This window comes from Citrus clementina, unplaced genomic scaffold, assembly GCF_000493195.1.
Source record: "Citrus clementina cultivar Clemenules unplaced genomic scaffold, Citrus_clementina_v1.0 scaffold_3, whole genome shotgun sequence".
Taxonomy (NCBI): Eukaryota; Viridiplantae; Streptophyta; class Magnoliopsida; order Sapindales; family Rutaceae; genus Citrus; species Citrus x clementina.
The window spans coordinates 806,375-822,375 of record NW_006262339.1 but is presented as its reverse complement, the minus strand read 5'-3'; the positions used below and the strand labels follow the sequence as shown (position 1 = coordinate 822,375).

Below are 16,001 nucleotides of genomic sequence, written 5' to 3'. Positions count from 1 at the left end.
AATATTGAGTTAATTAATCATATTATTTTTTTAAAGAGTAATAATATAATCATAAATTTTTATATAAATTTATTTTATATAAATTGATATAGTATGATAAAATTAATTAAATTAAATATTTTTTTACTCATATAATTTATTTTTATTATTTTATATTTTTATTTAATTAATAAACTAATGATAAATTAGTTTATATAAAATAAATTTATAAAAAATTTATAGCTGAATCGCCACTGTTTTTAAAAGACTAATGGCTAGCGCCGTCTACTTCGAGCAGAACAGTTTTTAAACTACCCCTGCGGGTGGGCATTCTTCATTGCGATGCGACGCTAAACCTCGGTTCTGGTTTGGATAACTTTCCAAGCTCCATTGTTTTCTTCACTATCATTTCATTTCAGTAAACTAAAAAACCCTAATTCGATAAACCCTATTGAAAATCCCCAAAAAAACAACAACAATGTCAAATACCGTCATTTCGAGCTCAATCCATCTTAAACCCTGATTCAAGAAACCTTAATTTGCAATATATCCAACGAAACAATGACTGCCATTCACAGTCTCATTTCATTTAGGGTTGAACTTCCCAAACCCTACAACTATACAAAGTCAATCCCGAAAAGCGCTAAACCCTTAAAATTCACCCGGAAATGTCAATCGAGAACCAATTTTCTTCACAGATCATTTACTGTACTATGCGAATTATCACAACCTGGGGACACTAGCAAACCCACCGAAGAAGATTTTGTCACTAGGGTTTTGAAGGAAAATCCTAGCCAGGTGGAACCCAAATACTTAATTGGTGAAAGATTTTACAGTTTGAAAGAAAGACAGAATCTGAGTGAGAAAAATGATGTCGGTATTTTTCAAAGTTTAGCGGAAAAGTTGAATTCGAAAGAAAATTCAAAGAAAGAGAGTGACAATCAAAATGTCAGTGGAAGTGTGTATTTGAAGGACATTTTGAGGGAATATAAAGGAAAGCTTTATGTACCTGAGCAAGTTTTCGGGCATGAGTTATCCGAGGAAGAGGAATTTGATAAAAATGTTAAGGAATTGCCAAAAATGAGTATTGAGGAGTTTAAGAAATACATGGAAAGTGATAAGGTCAAGCTGCTGACTTCAAGGGGGATTAATGGAATGGCTTTTGCAAATGGGTATAGGGATTTTATTGTTGATTTGAAAGATATTCCTGGTAATAAGAAATTGCAAAGAACCAAATGGTGAGTTGGAATCATTCATGATCTTTTTTTAAAGTTTTGATTCTGGTGTACCTTTTGCGGTTTTTTGATATCACATTGATTGTGTGCATTGGTAGGGCGATGAGGCTGGACGATAACGAAGCTCAAGCGCTTTTGGATGAGTACACAGGTCCACAATATGAAATAGAGAAGCACATGACGGTGATCAATTCTTAACTGGAGTTTGTTGATTATTTCTTAACTCGCCTTTGGAGAACCCTTTCTTCTGATTTTTAAATTATTTGTATCTTGTGCTGCAGTCATGGGTGGGAAAATTGCCAGAGTACCCCCATCCAGTTGCATCTTCCATATCTAGCAGATTGATGGTTGAGTTGGGTATGGTGACAGCTATAATGGCTGCAGCGGCAGCTATTGTAGGAGGATTCCTTGCTTCAGCTGTCTTTGCTGTAACTAGTTTTATCTTTGTGACAACTGTATATGTTGTATGGCCTATAGCCAGACCATTTGTTAATATTTTCCGTGGTCTCATTTTGGGCATCATAGAGAATATTTCGGATTATATTGTTGATCTTTCCGGTGAAGGAGGGATTCTCTCTAAGTTCTATGAATTTTACACTTTTGGTGGTTTATCTGCTAGTCTTGAGATGCTTAAACCAATCACGCTTGTCATTTTGACCATGGTTCTCCTTATCCGTTTCACACTTTCACGAAGACCTAAGAACTTCAGGAAATGGGTAACTGTCACTTTGTTTCTGGATTTTTTTAATCTTGTATCTGTTGTATTCCGTGCATTAAGGATTTGACTGATTTCATGTTGTATATTTGCTTGACAAGGTCTATGCATGACATTCTCTCTAAATTTTGCAGGATCTATGGCAAGGGATTGATTTTTCACGTTCTAAAGCAGAAGCTCGTGTTGACGTTAGTTTGTTTCATGACCCAGTGGCCCAATAAATTTTTTAATGTTAATTCAGATTAAAATGTGCAGCTTTTACTATTTTGCAATGTTCTCTCAGGGTTCAACAGGAGTCAAGTTTAGTGATGTGGCAGGGATTGATGAAGCTGTAGAGGAACTTCAAGAGGTATTGTCACTACCACCTTATCTCCATGAATTCTTTGTTGTTTGTTTTTCCAAGTACAAGGACATTTTGCTTTCATTCTTGTTACATTTCTCAAAGATCTTGAAAGTCAAAGGGTTGTCAACAATCAAATGTTTATTTAAGAATATTCTTTTGTTTGAGGCTAGATAAAAATATACTTATCTTTGTCTATTTAAAAGCACCTATTGATCCTTTGACATTGTTTATTTTTATTTACTAATAATTTCCTACTGGAAATTCCTGAGCCTATCTTAGTTTTATTTTTGGAGAATTTTAACTGTCATTTTGAACTGTAAATTTAAACTCTATCCCTAATTGTAATTGATGGAAGCTTATAAGTTCATCTAATTTTCTGCTGAATAGCTGGTGAGGTACTTGAAGAATCCAGAACTTTTTGATAAAATGGGGATAAAGCCTCCTCATGGGGTCCTACTGGAGGGCCCGCCTGGTTGTGGCAAGGTTTGTTTTATATCTTAGCCATATAAATAATGTAGATGGATATCTTCTATAAATATTTAAGTTTAATTGTGCCTTTCCAGACCTTAGTAGCTAAGGCCATAGCTGGCGAAGCCGGAGTTCCATTTTACCAGATGGCTGGATCTGAATTTGTTGAAGTATTGGTTGGTGTTGGTTCTGCTCGTATCAGGGATCTATTTAAGAGAGCCAAGGTGATTAAACTGCCCATTTTTTTGTATGATTGCTATAATGACTTCTTGTTAATTGTCATGTGTCTTTGACCCGATAAGATTTTTGATACTTTGCATCTCTTGGTTATTGTGGAAATTAAATGTCGAAGATTTTATATTTTGTGGGACATTAGTGTTTACCTAGAATCGATTTACTGATGATCGGCATTAGCATTTACTTAGAATCGATTTACTGATGATTTTTTTTATTGCTGTGCAGGTAAACAAACCATCTGTTATATTCATTGATGAAATTGATGCACTGGCTACTAGGTATGGGTATTGTTGTTATGGATTGTGCTGAATTAGTTTTTCCTTTCCCTAATAGGCATAAGAATCTCATGAAACAGCAACATAGGCAATTTTAACTCCAGTCCTAATTTGAGGTTTCTATGTAATTCCATTGCAATAGATGGAGCATCCTAAGTTATATGTGAATAATTTGACTATTTGTGTTTGGTTGTGGATAATCAGGCGTCAAGGAATTTTCAAGGATACTACGGACCACTTGTATAATGCTGCCACCCAAGAGAGGGAAACCACACTGAATCAACTCTTGATAGAACTTGATGGGTTTGATACTGGTAAAGGTGTTATATTCTTAGCTGCAACTAATCGGAGGGATTTGCTTGATCCTGCTCTTCTTAGACCTGGTCGGTTTGATCGAAAGGTTTGTCTCTGATCTCTATTGCCAAATCAGCAGACATTACTAGCTAATCTACCTAGTGGTTTAGCGGAGAAAGAAAGAAAAACTACATTTTTTTTTTCACCATTCTGTACAATCTTTTGGTCATATCTCCTTTTAGTGATACTTTATTGAGAAATATGCCGACTTATTGATTATATGTGCATATGTTCCTTTGTTTTTCTTAAGATCCTACCAAAGCTTTGTGTACTCTGCCGTTTACTGTTGCAATGGCTTCTTGTAGATAAGAATTCGCGCTCCTAATGCAAAAGGGAGAACAGAAATTCTGAAAATTCATGCAAGCAAAGTGAAGATGTCAGATTCTGTTGATTTATCTTCATACGCCAAAAACTTACCCGGTATACTGCTAACTTTGGGGTTACTTGAAATTTATCATTTCAGTTACTAAGTCATGTTTTTGGTTGCCAGGATGGACAGGGGCAAGGTTGGCTCAGCTGGTCCAAGAGGCTGCTCTTGTGGCAGTTAGGAAAGGGCATGAATCCATTCTTTCGTCAGACATGGATGATGCAGTTGACCGACTTACGGTGGGACCCAAACGTCGTGGTATAGAATTAGGTAATCAGGGACAGAGCCGTAGAGCTGCTACCGAAGTTGGAGTTGCCATGATTTCTCATCTCCTCAGACGATATGAAAATGCAAAAGTTGAATGTTGTGATCGCATTTCTATTGTTCCTCGTGGTCAGGTCCTCTTCCTGTTTCCTTGGTTATTTTAATCTTTTCTTTCTGTCCAGAAATTCTTTGGGATGCTCTTTGCTTTTGAGAAGCTATAAAGACATCTCGCTTCCCAAGTATCTAAAGAATTTATATCATCGTTTATGGATTTCGTCAGGTGGAATTACCTGTTTTATTATTTAAGTTGTAGTGTTGGTCATCCATTTCCTTTCTAATCAAATGAAGCAACAGTAGATCACTATGAACTGCTTAAGTCCACATTTGGTGCCTATCAGATATGGAGAAGTTCCCTCTGATGTGTGGCCAGCTTAATTAATTTTTTTTTTTCCCTTTTTCTTTCCCTCTCAGATTTTGCTCTGTTATGTTCTTTATCTCTTGTTATCCATGGTAACATGTGTCAAGTGTGCTTTGCAGACATTATCACAATTAGTATTTCATCGGCTTGACGATGAATCATACATGTTTGAGCGGCGTCCACAATTGCTGCATCGCCTTCAGGTGTGAACCCTAGGCTGGCTGGTTAAATTCTGGTGTTTTTGTTCTGAATTTTCATTAGAGGTTGTTCTTGTGAAGGTTTTACTAGGAGGGAGGGCTGCAGAGGAGGTCATTTATGGACAAGACACGTCCAGAGCATCTGTTAACTACCTTGCTGATGCATCTTGGCTGGCTCGTAAAATTTTAACCATGTTGGTGTCTTTTAAACTGCCACGCTCTGTTGAGGTCATACTTTCTATGGGATGTTGATATCTTGAGTCTTTTTTGCTTTTCCAACAGATGGAATTTGGAGAATCCAATGGTCATACATGGAGAACCACCTCCATGGAGAAAGAAAGTAAAATTTGTTGGCCCACGGCTAGACTTTGAAGGATCCCTGTATGATGATTATGGCCTAACTGAACCTCCTGTGAACTTCAATTTGGATGATGACATTGCATGGCGGACTGAAGAGTTATTGCGTGACATGTATGGAAGGACAGTCACTCTGCTGCGGAGGCACCATGCAGCATTGCTTAAAACTGTGAAGGTATTTTTTTCCTGGAGAGTGAACCTGGTTGCCGTTTAGTCAAATAAAGAACAGTTAATGCTTCCGAATAATCTAGAACAGTTAATGCTTCTGAATAATCTAACTGATTCTTGAATTACAGGTTCTTCTTAATCAGAAAGAAATCGGAAGAGAAGAGATTGACTTCATTTTGAATAATTACCCTCCACAAACACCAATAAGTCGCCTTTTGGAGGAAGAAAATCCAGGGACCCTTCCTTTTATCAAGCAAGAACAATGTAGTCAAGTGGAACACGCTCTTGTGAATCATTCAAAAGGTGAAATCTCTTGATGAGCTCAGTGTTGCTTTTCGAGATTCACATGAATTCTTCAAACATTTTCCCCCGTTGTGTGGGTGGGTAAAACACGGGCGGTTACCGAAGCTTGTTTTCCCATGGAACGCGTCAAAGCAATGGCTCACATTTTGTTACTTTTGATTTACTTTACTGATTTTAGTATATTTTCACTGTTTACTTTTTACTTTACATCCATTCTTTGTGGTCCTGCAACTAGCCATTCACGTTGAATGTAAACAAGTTATCTTTTAGTCGGAAGTGAAGCTTTTAGCGGAAGAGTTAAAAATGGGTTGGTTTGTTTAGTTGGCACTATACATAAGCAGAAAGATCACATCATTTAAATAATAAGAGTAATACTGGAAGCCCGAGCCGTACAATCCCTCCGATGGTGGACACCCATGTCATTTGTGGGTTCTAACAATGGCCGTTAATTAACGATGAAGTTTAATCACATAACTTTCCGTGATCGCTTATCCCGAATCAATCGGTTTTCAAGTGTCAGAAAGTAGTTACCGCAAGAAAGGGAAGGGAAATGGCAAAATGGCCACAACAAATATTAATTATGTCAAAATACCAAAACCAGCCAAAGAAACATACCGTTTGCTCCCATCTATGAGGAAAGTCTCTCACCCTCTTTCTCTCTCTTAATGAAACAGAACAGAAGAGGCAACAACAGACACACGCCGACCAAACCAAACCAAAACCCTTTGTGCATGCTGTACCGTTGAGACATGAAGAAACCGCGGAATGGCTTCTGTTCAAATGAAACCACCATCATCAAATGTCAAAGCAGCAGCAACGACACCAACAAAAGCAAAAGCAACTGGAACACTGATAACAAGAGGAAGAAAAACAGAAGCTTCTATGAGTTCTCCTTATCTTTAATCATCTTGCTCTGGTTTCTGGTCTTCTTGTTCTACTCTAAACTTGGCCTCAGCCATGACAACGCAGCAGGTGCATATACAAATTTTTTGCCTTGCCCGTTTTTCAATTTTGGCTCTTGCGCATTTTTTTATTTTGGATTTTTAGCTAACCCATTTCCTTTGAAAGGAAAGATTTTGCTTTCCGCTGTTTAATTCGTTAAAACAAATATGCAATGGAACAAAACTTTTGAATTATTATTATTATTATTATTATTATTTGCTTTCTCTAAAATGCCTAGTTTTATGTAGATTCCCATGATTCATATTAGTCAATAGTTCTGTATTTTACCAGTCATATTTTGTGAGCTGGTTTGCAAAGCATCTTTCTTCTTTCATGAATATAATGTTCAAATGATAAACAAAAAGTTCATGTTCCTGCTGAAATATTGGGCAAACTTGTTTCTTTATTTCAAAAACTTCTGTACTGATTAAGGATACGAATTTCAGGGAATCCGCCGCCTGATAAGGGAAGGACGCCTTCTTCTTGTGTAGGCAATGATAAGTTTTGTGACACTGCAAATTCCTACGTGACAAATGCAACTAATAATTGTCCCAATGGGGTGCTATTGGAGACTAATAATTCGTCAGCAAGCTGTGGCAACTCTGTTGTTCATCAGCAGTTTGTAACTCACAGATACACTCTTCCTGAAACAAGTAGATTAGAAGAAGTAATTTGGAAGGTTTTAAATTATGCTGCTTTATTCTGTGAAGCACAAAGGCATGAAGAACAAACTACAAAACCAAAACTATCAGATGGGAAAGTGCCTCACCATACTTATCTTAATTTTGATGAGTTCCGGAACATAACAAGGCAAGAAAAAGGATGGGGCGTACCCAGTCAGCTTGTTAACATCACTCATCGGTTTGATCCTGATGGAACAGAGTACAACTACGCCTCAGCAATGAAGGGTGCAAAGCTGGTTGCCCATAACAAGGAAGCTAAAGGAGCAAGTAACATATTGGGGAAGGATCATAACAAATACCTGAGAAACCCTTGTTCTGTTGCAGGGAAGTTTGTCGTGATTGAGCTTGGGGAAGAAACTTTGGTTGATACTGTCAAAATTGCGAATTTCGAGCATTATTCTTCTAATTTCAAGGAATTTGAATTGTCTGGTAGTTTGAGTTACCCAACAGAAGTATGGTCTCCATTGGGAAAGTTTGTTGCCACAAATGTTAAACAACTTCAAAGCTTTAAGCTGCCTGAACCCAAGTGGGTGAGGTACTTGAAGTTAAATTTACTCAGTCATTATGGATCAGAATTTTACTGCACACTGAGTGCGGTAGAGGTTTACGGTGTTGATGCAATTGAGCGGATGTTGGAAGATCTCTTTGTGGCTTCTGAAGGGTCGGTACCCAATAAATTGCCAGAGCCTAACTCAAGTACAATGCCTTCATCGGAACCCGAAGTGGGTTCCAGTGACTGTAACAAAAGTAGTAAAGTTCAGAATGGTGTCAAAACTGCTAATATACAGGTGGAAAACATTGAGAATGCACAACTATTCAATGAAAATGTGGCAAATCCTTTGCCGAGGGCCAAGATTCCAGATCCTGTAGTTGAAGTAAGACAACATCCTATTGGCAGAATACCGGGTGACACAGTTCTGAGAATTTTGATGCAAAAGGTAAAGTCTCTGGAGCAGAATTTATCTGTTCTGGAGGACTATATCAAAGAATTAAACCAAAGACAACAGGATGTTTTTCCAGAACTTGACAGAGAAATAACAAGAATATCTCTGCTTTTGGAGAAAAGCAAACTGGAACTTGAAGAACTCGTGAAGTGGAGGGAGACTATGGTATTGTGCTAATGCATCTCTTCCCCCTCCCCACTTTTTGTACCATGCCACATAACCATTTGATATCCCCTTTTGTTTCTTTTTCTTCAGGAAAAAGGGTTGTCAGACCTTGAGTCATGGAAAACTGTTGTCTCATTTCGTGTGAATGAATTGATCAAAGAAAATAGTATGTTGAGGTTAGAAACATCTCTTCATCAGTGTTTTTTTACAGTCTTTTCCTGGGTTTACATTACTGATTATTAGTACAATACAAAAAGGTTGCATTTCTCTAATCTCTTGATGGATTAATTTCCCTAGATGCTTTGGTTCAGTCAGTGTGCCAGATTTAGACATTTGGATTATACAACAAACAAAGCTTGCCTAAACTCAACTTAATTCAATGCAGCCTTACATCTAAGTCTTCTATTGCAATTTGTGTAAAATTCCAAAATATGCAGCAGCATCACATATATCTCATTCAACAATATCGTATATTGTTAGGATTGTTTCATGTGATCCGGTTTATCCAAGAGTGGCTGGGTTCAGAGGTTACTCGATTGTTTTGAAATTTTAATAGTGAATATTAGACTAGTGACTACTACACATTTTAACTTCTTTCATTTTGGAATTTTAAGTTAGTCAAAATCTTAATATCCATTGGGAGTTTGTATAATGCATGGGGCACGTGCAAAGAAACACTCACTCGGAAAATAAATCGATCCTTTCTGCTGGATTGGAATAGCTGTGCTGCTACCTATTAATAACCGTCTTACTATGTTTCTGTTTGTTACCCTCACGCTGAATGCATTGCTTTTTTCTTCTTTTGACATCCTTTTTTCCCCTCGCTCCCTCTACCGCAGAATCGATGTTGAAAAGGTATCAAGTGATCAAGCAAATTTAGAGAGTAAAGAACTTGCTGTGCTATCTGTGAGTCTCTTCTTCGCTTGCTTCGCAATTTTCAAGCTAGTTTCAGCTCGACTTTCAACACTTTTGAGAGCCTCACAATGCAGCAAAGTACGCAGAACGAATAGAGGTTGGGTTCTGATACTTCTAAGCAGCAGTATGACAATTTTTGTAACCTTGCTCTCTGGCTAGCTAGTCTCTCTCCTCCTGTGGCTTTAGAATACTCAGATCCTTCCTTGGCTGTTGCTTTTACCCTCTTTAATTGTGTAGCCTGCCTCTAATCTCTATTCCAGCTAACCTGCTCCTGCTGTTCTAGAAAATGTGAATTTTGCTTTTCTTTGTAGGAATCCAAGTAGGAGGAATAAATTTTTGGTTGGTTTCTTTTACCCACGCTGTACTGAAATCGCTTCTGTAGGAATACAAATTCATTGTCAATTTGTTGCCTCAAAAAGATATTTTTAATCACAATTTGGCATGACTAACCTCTCTATTTAAGTGACTTCACTCTGAAATAGCTAGCATTGATGATGTATTTGATGAGATGTTCCATCCCAAGCAAACTAAAAATACTGACAAAATGGCATATTTATATATCCACTCTTAAAATGATAGGAGTCTAATCCATATATTAAAATAAGTTTTGAGTGCACATGTGTCATCTTTCTCTTTATGTTATAATTATTTAAATAGAGATATAGAAGTAAATTATGTATAAAATTGTAGAAACAAATTATATGTGTCATATATTGATTTCATTAAATAAATTATGTTATGACACATTAGTTTCGTATAAATCATTTATAAAAATTTGTGGCCATGACTTTACTCAAATTTAAATGATAAAATTCTTTTATATACCCTCTGTTTCATATGAATATGAAAAACATACTAGATAATTAATTACCCATATGTCACAATAAAATATCATATAAAATAACAAAAAAATTGGTAGACAGAATTGTACATTTATCATGTTCAACAAACATGATAGGACGTATAATTACACTGATTAATTATATAAAAAAATCTATAACTTCTGGTTATCACTTAAGTTATGTTTATTTCTAGAAATGGAGAATTAAAATAAGTAATTGTGTTTACTTACTAAAAACATATGAATTTTGGATGGAGCCTAAAAACATGGCGAGGTGGAAATGAAAATAAGATAATAAAAATGGAGAATAAATTGACATTTAATCCTTAAAAAAATTAAATAATTTTTTACGCTATTTAAATAACAACAACTACAACTGGTCTATTTTAAAAAATTATATTCTTACACTTAATATTATAATAAACGCATAAATTTCCTCCAAAAATATTTACTTATTTATTTTATTAGTGAAAAATATATGATTTTAACTAAGAACATTCTAATAACTTACATTAGTCTATTACAATTACACAAAAAAATAAACCCATTAATAAGAACACAGATTATGATTTTTATGACTCAAATAAATAGATTATTTTGATTTTAATTCTCATTATAATTCTAACATATAAGAATTCCACTTCATTCTAATTCCCGACCATCTTAATTCACGATAGGTAAAGGCAACTTTAAATACTTTCCCTCCCAGCATCTAAAACGACACAGTTTGGGCTATAATTACCTTATTATCCTCAAAGACTGTGACCCTTTTTTTTAATCTTGAACCGGAGCTCACACGTTCGACTTTCTTCCAGTGTCAGTTACGAGTCACGAGTTACAAACCTTCCCCTCTCCATCTCTCTGCAACTGCTAAGTCATTTTTCGCAACAATTTTGGTTTTTTTTTTCCCAAAACTATTGCAAAAACAATTAAAAAAAAAGAAAAAGAAAAGAGAAACACAACAACTTTTACAATTTTTTTTCTGGGTGCCTGGATAAAAGGAAAATACTAGGGTTTCATGTTTTTAGCAGCTCTTATGTCTTATGAATGGAGATTATCACCTCTACTTTTTTCTCGTCCCAATTTCTCATAGCCGCGATTTTCACGATTTTCTCTCTCCTCCTCGCTGTCCGCACTGCCCGATCAACGAAATCGACTAAACAATCGGACGGAGCGACCTCTGCCACGTCAGCAACGGCAAGGAAAAAATCTTGCAACTGCACGTGTTCCTGCAACGGGCCTGCGGCGGCAAGTGCAGCCGAGCGGGAGATGCTGGAGGTGGGGAGACACGCCGCGACGGCGGCGGCGGCTGTGGTTGCGGAGCGTGGGAGCGGCGCGTCGATGATGGAGCAGTTAGTGCCGGAGATTACGACTCACGCTCTCAGTTATTTGGATTATCCAAGTTTGTGTAGGCTTTCGATGACCAATTCGTTGATGAGAAAAGCTGCCAATGATGATAACGCCTGGAAAGCTCTTTATCATAAGGTAATTTAACTATAGTTTTTAACCTTTTATTTTGTTTGAATCGTAATTGCAATTTTTATTTTTAATCTCTTCTCAAAATTGTGTAAATTGTATGCCCACATTTTGTTAAAATATGAAGCAGAAATTGCTAAAAGACAAAAACTTCGCTGAACTCTCTGTACAAATTGCACCATTCTGATGACTTTTGGACTCTGGGCATGCATAAATTTTCATTTTTATCATTCTTCTTGTTAGGATTTTACTTTGGAGCAAGATAGCGTGATTCCAGTTAATGGGTGGAAGGCTTACTATGCAGCTACAAGAGCTGTTGTGAATGTAAATGCAGAATTTTTCAACATTATCAGAGAAAGGTCCCTTCCAGCAATGAGTCGTTTCTGGCTTAATGCGGATTATGTGAAGTGTATTCATGCATCAGGAGAGCTCTTTTCAGGGTATGATTCCTTCTATTTGGTTTTAGGAAATGTGGCTCAGTGGCATCATGTTTAAGTTCTTGCTCTAGTTCATTCATAACTTGTTGCAGCATGTTTATGTGATGTTGGTTGTGTTGGATATATACACATGCAATGGTGATACTGTGATGATGGCTAGATGTGTATGTTATAAATGGTGAAACTTTAAACGTATGATAACTATACGCACATGTAAACCTATGCTCATTCTAAGTAGGTTTATTGAGATCAGGAGCAAATTCTGCAAAGGCACATGTATATAGGTATTGTTGACAGTTGAATGTTTTTCGCAAGAGGAAAATTGTGGGAATTCTTTACATTTTTGGAAATTGAGGGGTTGAAGTTGTAATCTTAGCATGCATGGCCAGATTGTTTACTAACTAGAGAGTTTATGCTTTTTGTAGGAAAGCTCTGTCACACTGTTTTGATAGGGAGGCCCTGTTGCATCATTGAGTGCCTACTATAATATGCTGATGTTGTTAATTGTACAATCTGTCTCTTCTGTGATAAATTTCAGTACCAATGATCTTATAGGAAGGTTTTCCTTTGATAATGTCCAAAATTTCCATCCACCTTTCTAACTGTTTTACAAGTTCAGCAATTTTCTCCACACACTCAGGTTCCTTGCCCACTTCCAAGAAATGTATGGTTTATGCAGTTTATTTTTCTTGAAGAAGTGTTAAGCACTTAATGTTGTCTGCTAGTGCAATTGTGCTTTCGAGGTTTTTAATTATACATTGTTTTCATGACTTACTGAAATATACAGGAGTCATCTTGTTTCTGTTTTCTGTTCTTTTGTTTTTTCATTTTTTTCCCCCTTGAAAAGAATTTCTTTGGCTACAGGTATAATTCTGTGATTCAGAGTTGGCAGATTGCTTTCAATTGGGAACAAGGTGTTGACTTTCAGGTTCAGGATGTACGGGCTCGGGTACTGACAGATATTGCTTGGGTTACCATGAAAACCTACATTGACATTGACACTGGACCATTTAACATGACTAATGTATTCGAGTTCCATAATGGGCGGTGGTACATGGTGCATCATCACAGCTCTGTGATGCTCGTTGATGGAGAGGTGGAGCAACAGGTTGTGCATGGGTAAAGAGAAAAACGAGATAAAACCAATTTTAACGTTTGATTATACTAGATACAGAAATAGTGATACTTATTAGCATGAGCAAGCTGCGTTGCTTGAAGTTTCTTTATGATTTCACTGGAAAGCCCATTTGAGCTTTTTCGGCCTCATTTTTGATTGTTTTCTGGTAAAAAGGTCCATTTTGTTCCATTTTCTTTTCTTTACTTTTTTTAAATTTCTTATTATTTAATTCGTCTTGTAATTTCTTAGTTGTATGATTTTGGAAGGAAATATCTGGTCACCTTTGAATTAAATGGGTTGACCGAAATTTAATGGCTATTCTGTGGACAAGATTTTGCTCTCTGTCGTTTCGGATGGGGATCAGCTCTCAAGGTTGAAACTACAGAGCATAGGAATTGAAACAGCAAGAGAATGCTGTAAAAGTGGCGTGTACTCATTAAGCTGCTTCTATTGTAATAAATACTGCTTCACGTAGTTTTTGTGTATGATTGTATGCGAGGCAGTCGGGCTTGGGGATGGGCTGCACTTGCGGCAAAAATGTAGATAATAACCCATCACTGGTCTGATGGGATTCATTTCATTTTATCGTGTGGCTGCAATTTATCTTCGGCAATTTGATAAGCGTTTAATGTTTCTCCGGTTATAGGATGGATAATTTAATAGCGACCAATCGGCTGAACAGTGTAATATTTATGCCTGAGTTTGGCCCGTAAAACAGTATAATATTTATTATAAAGACCTAAAAGTACCTAACAACAAACGGTTCCATGGTCTAGTGGTCAGGACATTGGACTCTGAATCCAGTAACCCGAGTTCAAATCTCGGTGGAACCTTGTGCGAACAGATGATCCTTTTCCGTGACCTTACAATATTTGTGAACAATATAGCGTTATCCATTTTGCGCACACTCGACGGGGACGAAGAGTGAGCGCAGATAAAGAATGGCAGCTGCCCTTCTTTCGTTACCAGCGGCGACTCGTCATGAAACTCCCGTCTCCCAACGTTCTTCCACTAGCAGTAGCTGCTTAATATTTCATCGCTCGCTCTCAGTAGCTTCAATAAAATGCCCATATAATAATAGGCCTACGGTTCTTCTATGTTCTGCTGCTACTTCAGTATCAGTTGTTGAAGATGTGTCCTCTCCTCTACCACCTGATGCAGGTGCTACTGAAGGAGCTGACAAGGTCGGTTTCAGGTAAATATCATCTTCTGTGCCTGATTTCCTGCTTACCCAAATTATGGACAATTTGGAGCAATTTATATAAAATATGTTCGGTTTTTGGTTGCCCAGATAGTCGAGGCAAAAGATAGTGTGGTGTTGTAATTGACAGTCGCATCTTTCATTATTCCATTCCCATGCCACATGCAAAACAATAGCTCGAATTTTAATTTTTCTTTAAAAATTTGCACGGAGGACTGCAAACCTGATTTGGTCCAATTTGATCAATACTAAAAGAAACGAGTTTAGTTGAAACAAGGTCTTCAATTCTTCATTTGCAAGTTAAGCAATCAAGGGTCTGGATTGATTACTGCAAAACTAATAAAACCTTTAATCATTTGGCAGTATTGATGTTTAAGTTACTCTTGTAGTTTTCTATAAAATACATGGGATTATCCCTGGGATATATATGAGAACCTTTGCAAGCGCTGCTTCAATCTTAGAAACTAAGATTCACATTATGTTATTGCTTGATAGTTGACCCTTGGAAGTCATTTGTGAAGAAGTTGGCACTTTTGGGGACATTAAAGATATAGACATGTTCATTTAGGTGTAAAACTTTTCCCTCCGTATAAAACTCGGATGAAAATAATTGAATCTCTGAGATTAGTGACTCCCGCAAGGATATATAAGAACAAGAACAATATATGTTGAATTTCCAATGCTGTAAACAAATTTTTCAACAGGGGTTGTAAGGTGTGTGGGAAAGAGGAACTGGAGAAAGGATGCAATGGTGAGGGCACTATTCAAGGTGGGATTGCAACAGTCCCAGGGTTTGGATGGTGGCCAATAAAGGCATACCGGCCGTGTCCTGGATTTTTGGCATCTGGTGGTAGGTACAGGCGACAGGGGCAAACCATGGATGAAGTTGCCTTTGGAAGGGGGGAAAAGAGAGCTCCTGTGAGTTCTGACAGTGAGAATATTGATCCAAGGTAATTTATTTCTTATAATTTCATTTCAATAACTATTTTCTCGGCCACTTTGTTGTCAGAATGATTACACTTAAATGGTAAGCATTGCTTGAATGTTTCTGGGTTTATATCTGTGTCTAATACATTGAAACTTTTGCAGCAAGAGCCGAGGGGGAAGAAAATTTAAGAGGTGATCTTCAGTTACCGAAGAATGGACCTACCTAAAGCTTTATTGGAGGGTGATATTTTTTTACCACCGTAGAAAATAGATTTGATGTGTGATTCCTTGCCCATTTTTCATTTTTCTCTGAAAAATTTGGACATATCGATGGCTGTACCTGTACTTTTTTGGTTCTTAAAATTTGATGTGCAAACTCAATATACTGGATGATGAAACTGTGGATGTTTATCAAAAGTTGAACTTCATCAGATACGAGTTTGGCATCCACTCGTTCAACCACCGACCATGTTTCTGATTTATAAAAAAATGATTTCAAGTAATTTGATCAGATTAACATTGTCGGCAGGCAATGAATGGGAGTTTTGATTTGTGCAACACTATGCGTTAGATTTTTCCTGCGCTAAATTTGAACAAAATTAGCAATTCTACCAAAGTGTGGTGGTACAAGTTTAATTTCGCTAAAATTGACGGGTGAGGTTGGATATTTTCT

General features: G+C 36.9%; 4 protein-coding genes and 1 non-coding gene across 6 annotated transcripts; all 5 read left to right on the top strand.

The window, feature by feature from the left end:
- Positions 1-241: 241 nt before the first annotated feature.
- LOC18046328 (probable inactive ATP-dependent zinc metalloprotease FTSHI 1, chloroplastic) lies at positions 242-5,784 on the top strand. 2 transcript variants are annotated; one of them, XM_006439257.2, is made up of 15 exons: positions 242-1,217; positions 1,313-1,397; positions 1,496-1,930; positions 2,064-2,117; positions 2,213-2,278; positions 2,660-2,755; positions 2,836-2,964; positions 3,203-3,255; positions 3,457-3,652; positions 3,912-4,026; positions 4,097-4,371; positions 4,775-4,858; positions 4,934-5,046; positions 5,135-5,384; positions 5,506-5,784. In XM_006439257.2, the coding sequence occupies exons 1-15, from the start codon at positions 541-543 to the stop codon at positions 5,692-5,694; spliced, it is 2,817 nt and encodes a 938-aa protein (XP_006439320.1). In that variant the 5' UTR covers positions 242-540; the 3' UTR covers positions 5,695-5,784. The 2 variants fall into 2 exon arrangements, with proteins under 2 accessions (XP_006439320.1, XP_024043547.1); XM_024187779.1 differs by lacking the exon at positions 5,506-5,784 and having other exon boundaries at positions 4,934-5,030; positions 5,135-5,295.
- A 95-nt stretch (positions 5,785-5,879) lies between these two features.
- LOC18046327 (SUN domain-containing protein 5) lies at positions 5,880-9,741 on the top strand. The gene is made up of 4 exons (XM_006439254.2): positions 5,880-6,652; positions 7,069-8,414; positions 8,505-8,590; positions 9,254-9,741. The coding sequence occupies exons 1-4, from the start codon at positions 6,430-6,432 to the stop codon at positions 9,486-9,488; spliced, it is 1,890 nt and encodes a 629-aa protein (XP_006439317.2). The 5' UTR covers positions 5,880-6,429; the 3' UTR covers positions 9,489-9,741.
- A 1,236-nt stretch (positions 9,742-10,977) lies between these two features.
- LOC18046324 (F-box protein SKIP8) lies at positions 10,978-13,389 on the top strand. Its single transcript, XM_006439252.2, has 3 exons — positions 10,978-11,655; positions 11,890-12,086; positions 12,948-13,389. Exons 1-3 carry the CDS (start codon positions 11,218-11,220, stop codon positions 13,204-13,206), a joined length of 894 nt encoding a protein of 297 aa, XP_006439315.1. The 5' UTR covers positions 10,978-11,217; the 3' UTR covers positions 13,207-13,389.
- A 572-nt stretch (positions 13,390-13,961) lies between these two features.
- TRNAQ-CUG lies at positions 13,962-14,033 on the top strand. Its single transcript has one exon. It is a non-coding gene; the product is annotated as a tRNA-Gln (tRNA).
- Positions 14,034-14,072: 39 nt separating this feature from the next.
- Positions 14,073-15,839, top strand: LOC18046325. Its single transcript, XM_024189520.1, has 3 exons — positions 14,073-14,395; positions 15,106-15,351; positions 15,491-15,839. The coding sequence occupies exons 1-3, from the start codon at positions 14,142-14,144 to the stop codon at positions 15,522-15,524; spliced, it is 534 nt and encodes a 177-aa protein (XP_024045288.1). The 5' UTR covers positions 14,073-14,141; the 3' UTR covers positions 15,525-15,839.
- Positions 15,840-16,001: the final 162 nt, after the last annotated feature.

Excerpts from the sequence above, each read along its gene's own strand:
- LOC18046328 (XM_006439257.2), top strand. The coding sequence starts at position 541 with ATGACTGCCATTCACAGTCTCATTTCATTTAGGGTTGAACTTCCCAAA. Across the intron at positions 4,372-4,774 it reads CTATTGTTCCTCGTGGTCAG|ACATTATCACAATTAGTATT; the intron begins GTCCTCTTCCTG and ends TGTGCTTTGCAG. Across the intron at positions 4,859-4,933 it reads AATTGCTGCATCGCCTTCAG|GTTTTACTAGGAGGGAGGGC; the intron begins GTGTGAACCCTA and ends GTTCTTGTGAAG.
- LOC18046327 (XM_006439254.2), top strand. The coding sequence starts at position 6,430 with ATGAAGAAACCGCGGAATGGCTTCTGTTCAAATGAAACCACCATCATC. Across the intron at positions 8,415-8,504 it reads TGAAGTGGAGGGAGACTATG|GAAAAAGGGTTGTCAGACCT; the intron begins GTATTGTGCTAA and ends CTTTTTCTTCAG. Across the intron at positions 8,591-9,253 it reads AAAGAAAATAGTATGTTGAG|AATCGATGTTGAAAAGGTAT; the intron begins GTTAGAAACATC and ends CCTCTACCGCAG.
- LOC18046324 (XM_006439252.2), top strand. The coding sequence starts at position 11,218 with ATGGAGATTATCACCTCTACTTTTTTCTCGTCCCAATTTCTCATAGCC. Across the intron at positions 11,656-11,889 it reads GGAAAGCTCTTTATCATAAG|GATTTTACTTTGGAGCAAGA; the intron begins GTAATTTAACTA and ends TCTTCTTGTTAG. Across the intron at positions 12,087-12,947 it reads TCAGGAGAGCTCTTTTCAGG|GTATAATTCTGTGATTCAGA; the intron begins GTATGATTCCTT and ends CTTTGGCTACAG.
- LOC18046325 (XM_024189520.1), top strand. The coding sequence starts at position 14,142 with ATGGCAGCTGCCCTTCTTTCGTTACCAGCGGCGACTCGTCATGAAACT. Across the intron at positions 14,396-15,105 it reads GCTGACAAGGTCGGTTTCAG|GGGTTGTAAGGTGTGTGGGA; the intron begins GTAAATATCATC and ends ATTTTTCAACAG. Across the intron at positions 15,352-15,490 it reads AGTGAGAATATTGATCCAAG|CAAGAGCCGAGGGGGAAGAA; the intron begins GTAATTTATTTC and ends AAACTTTTGCAG.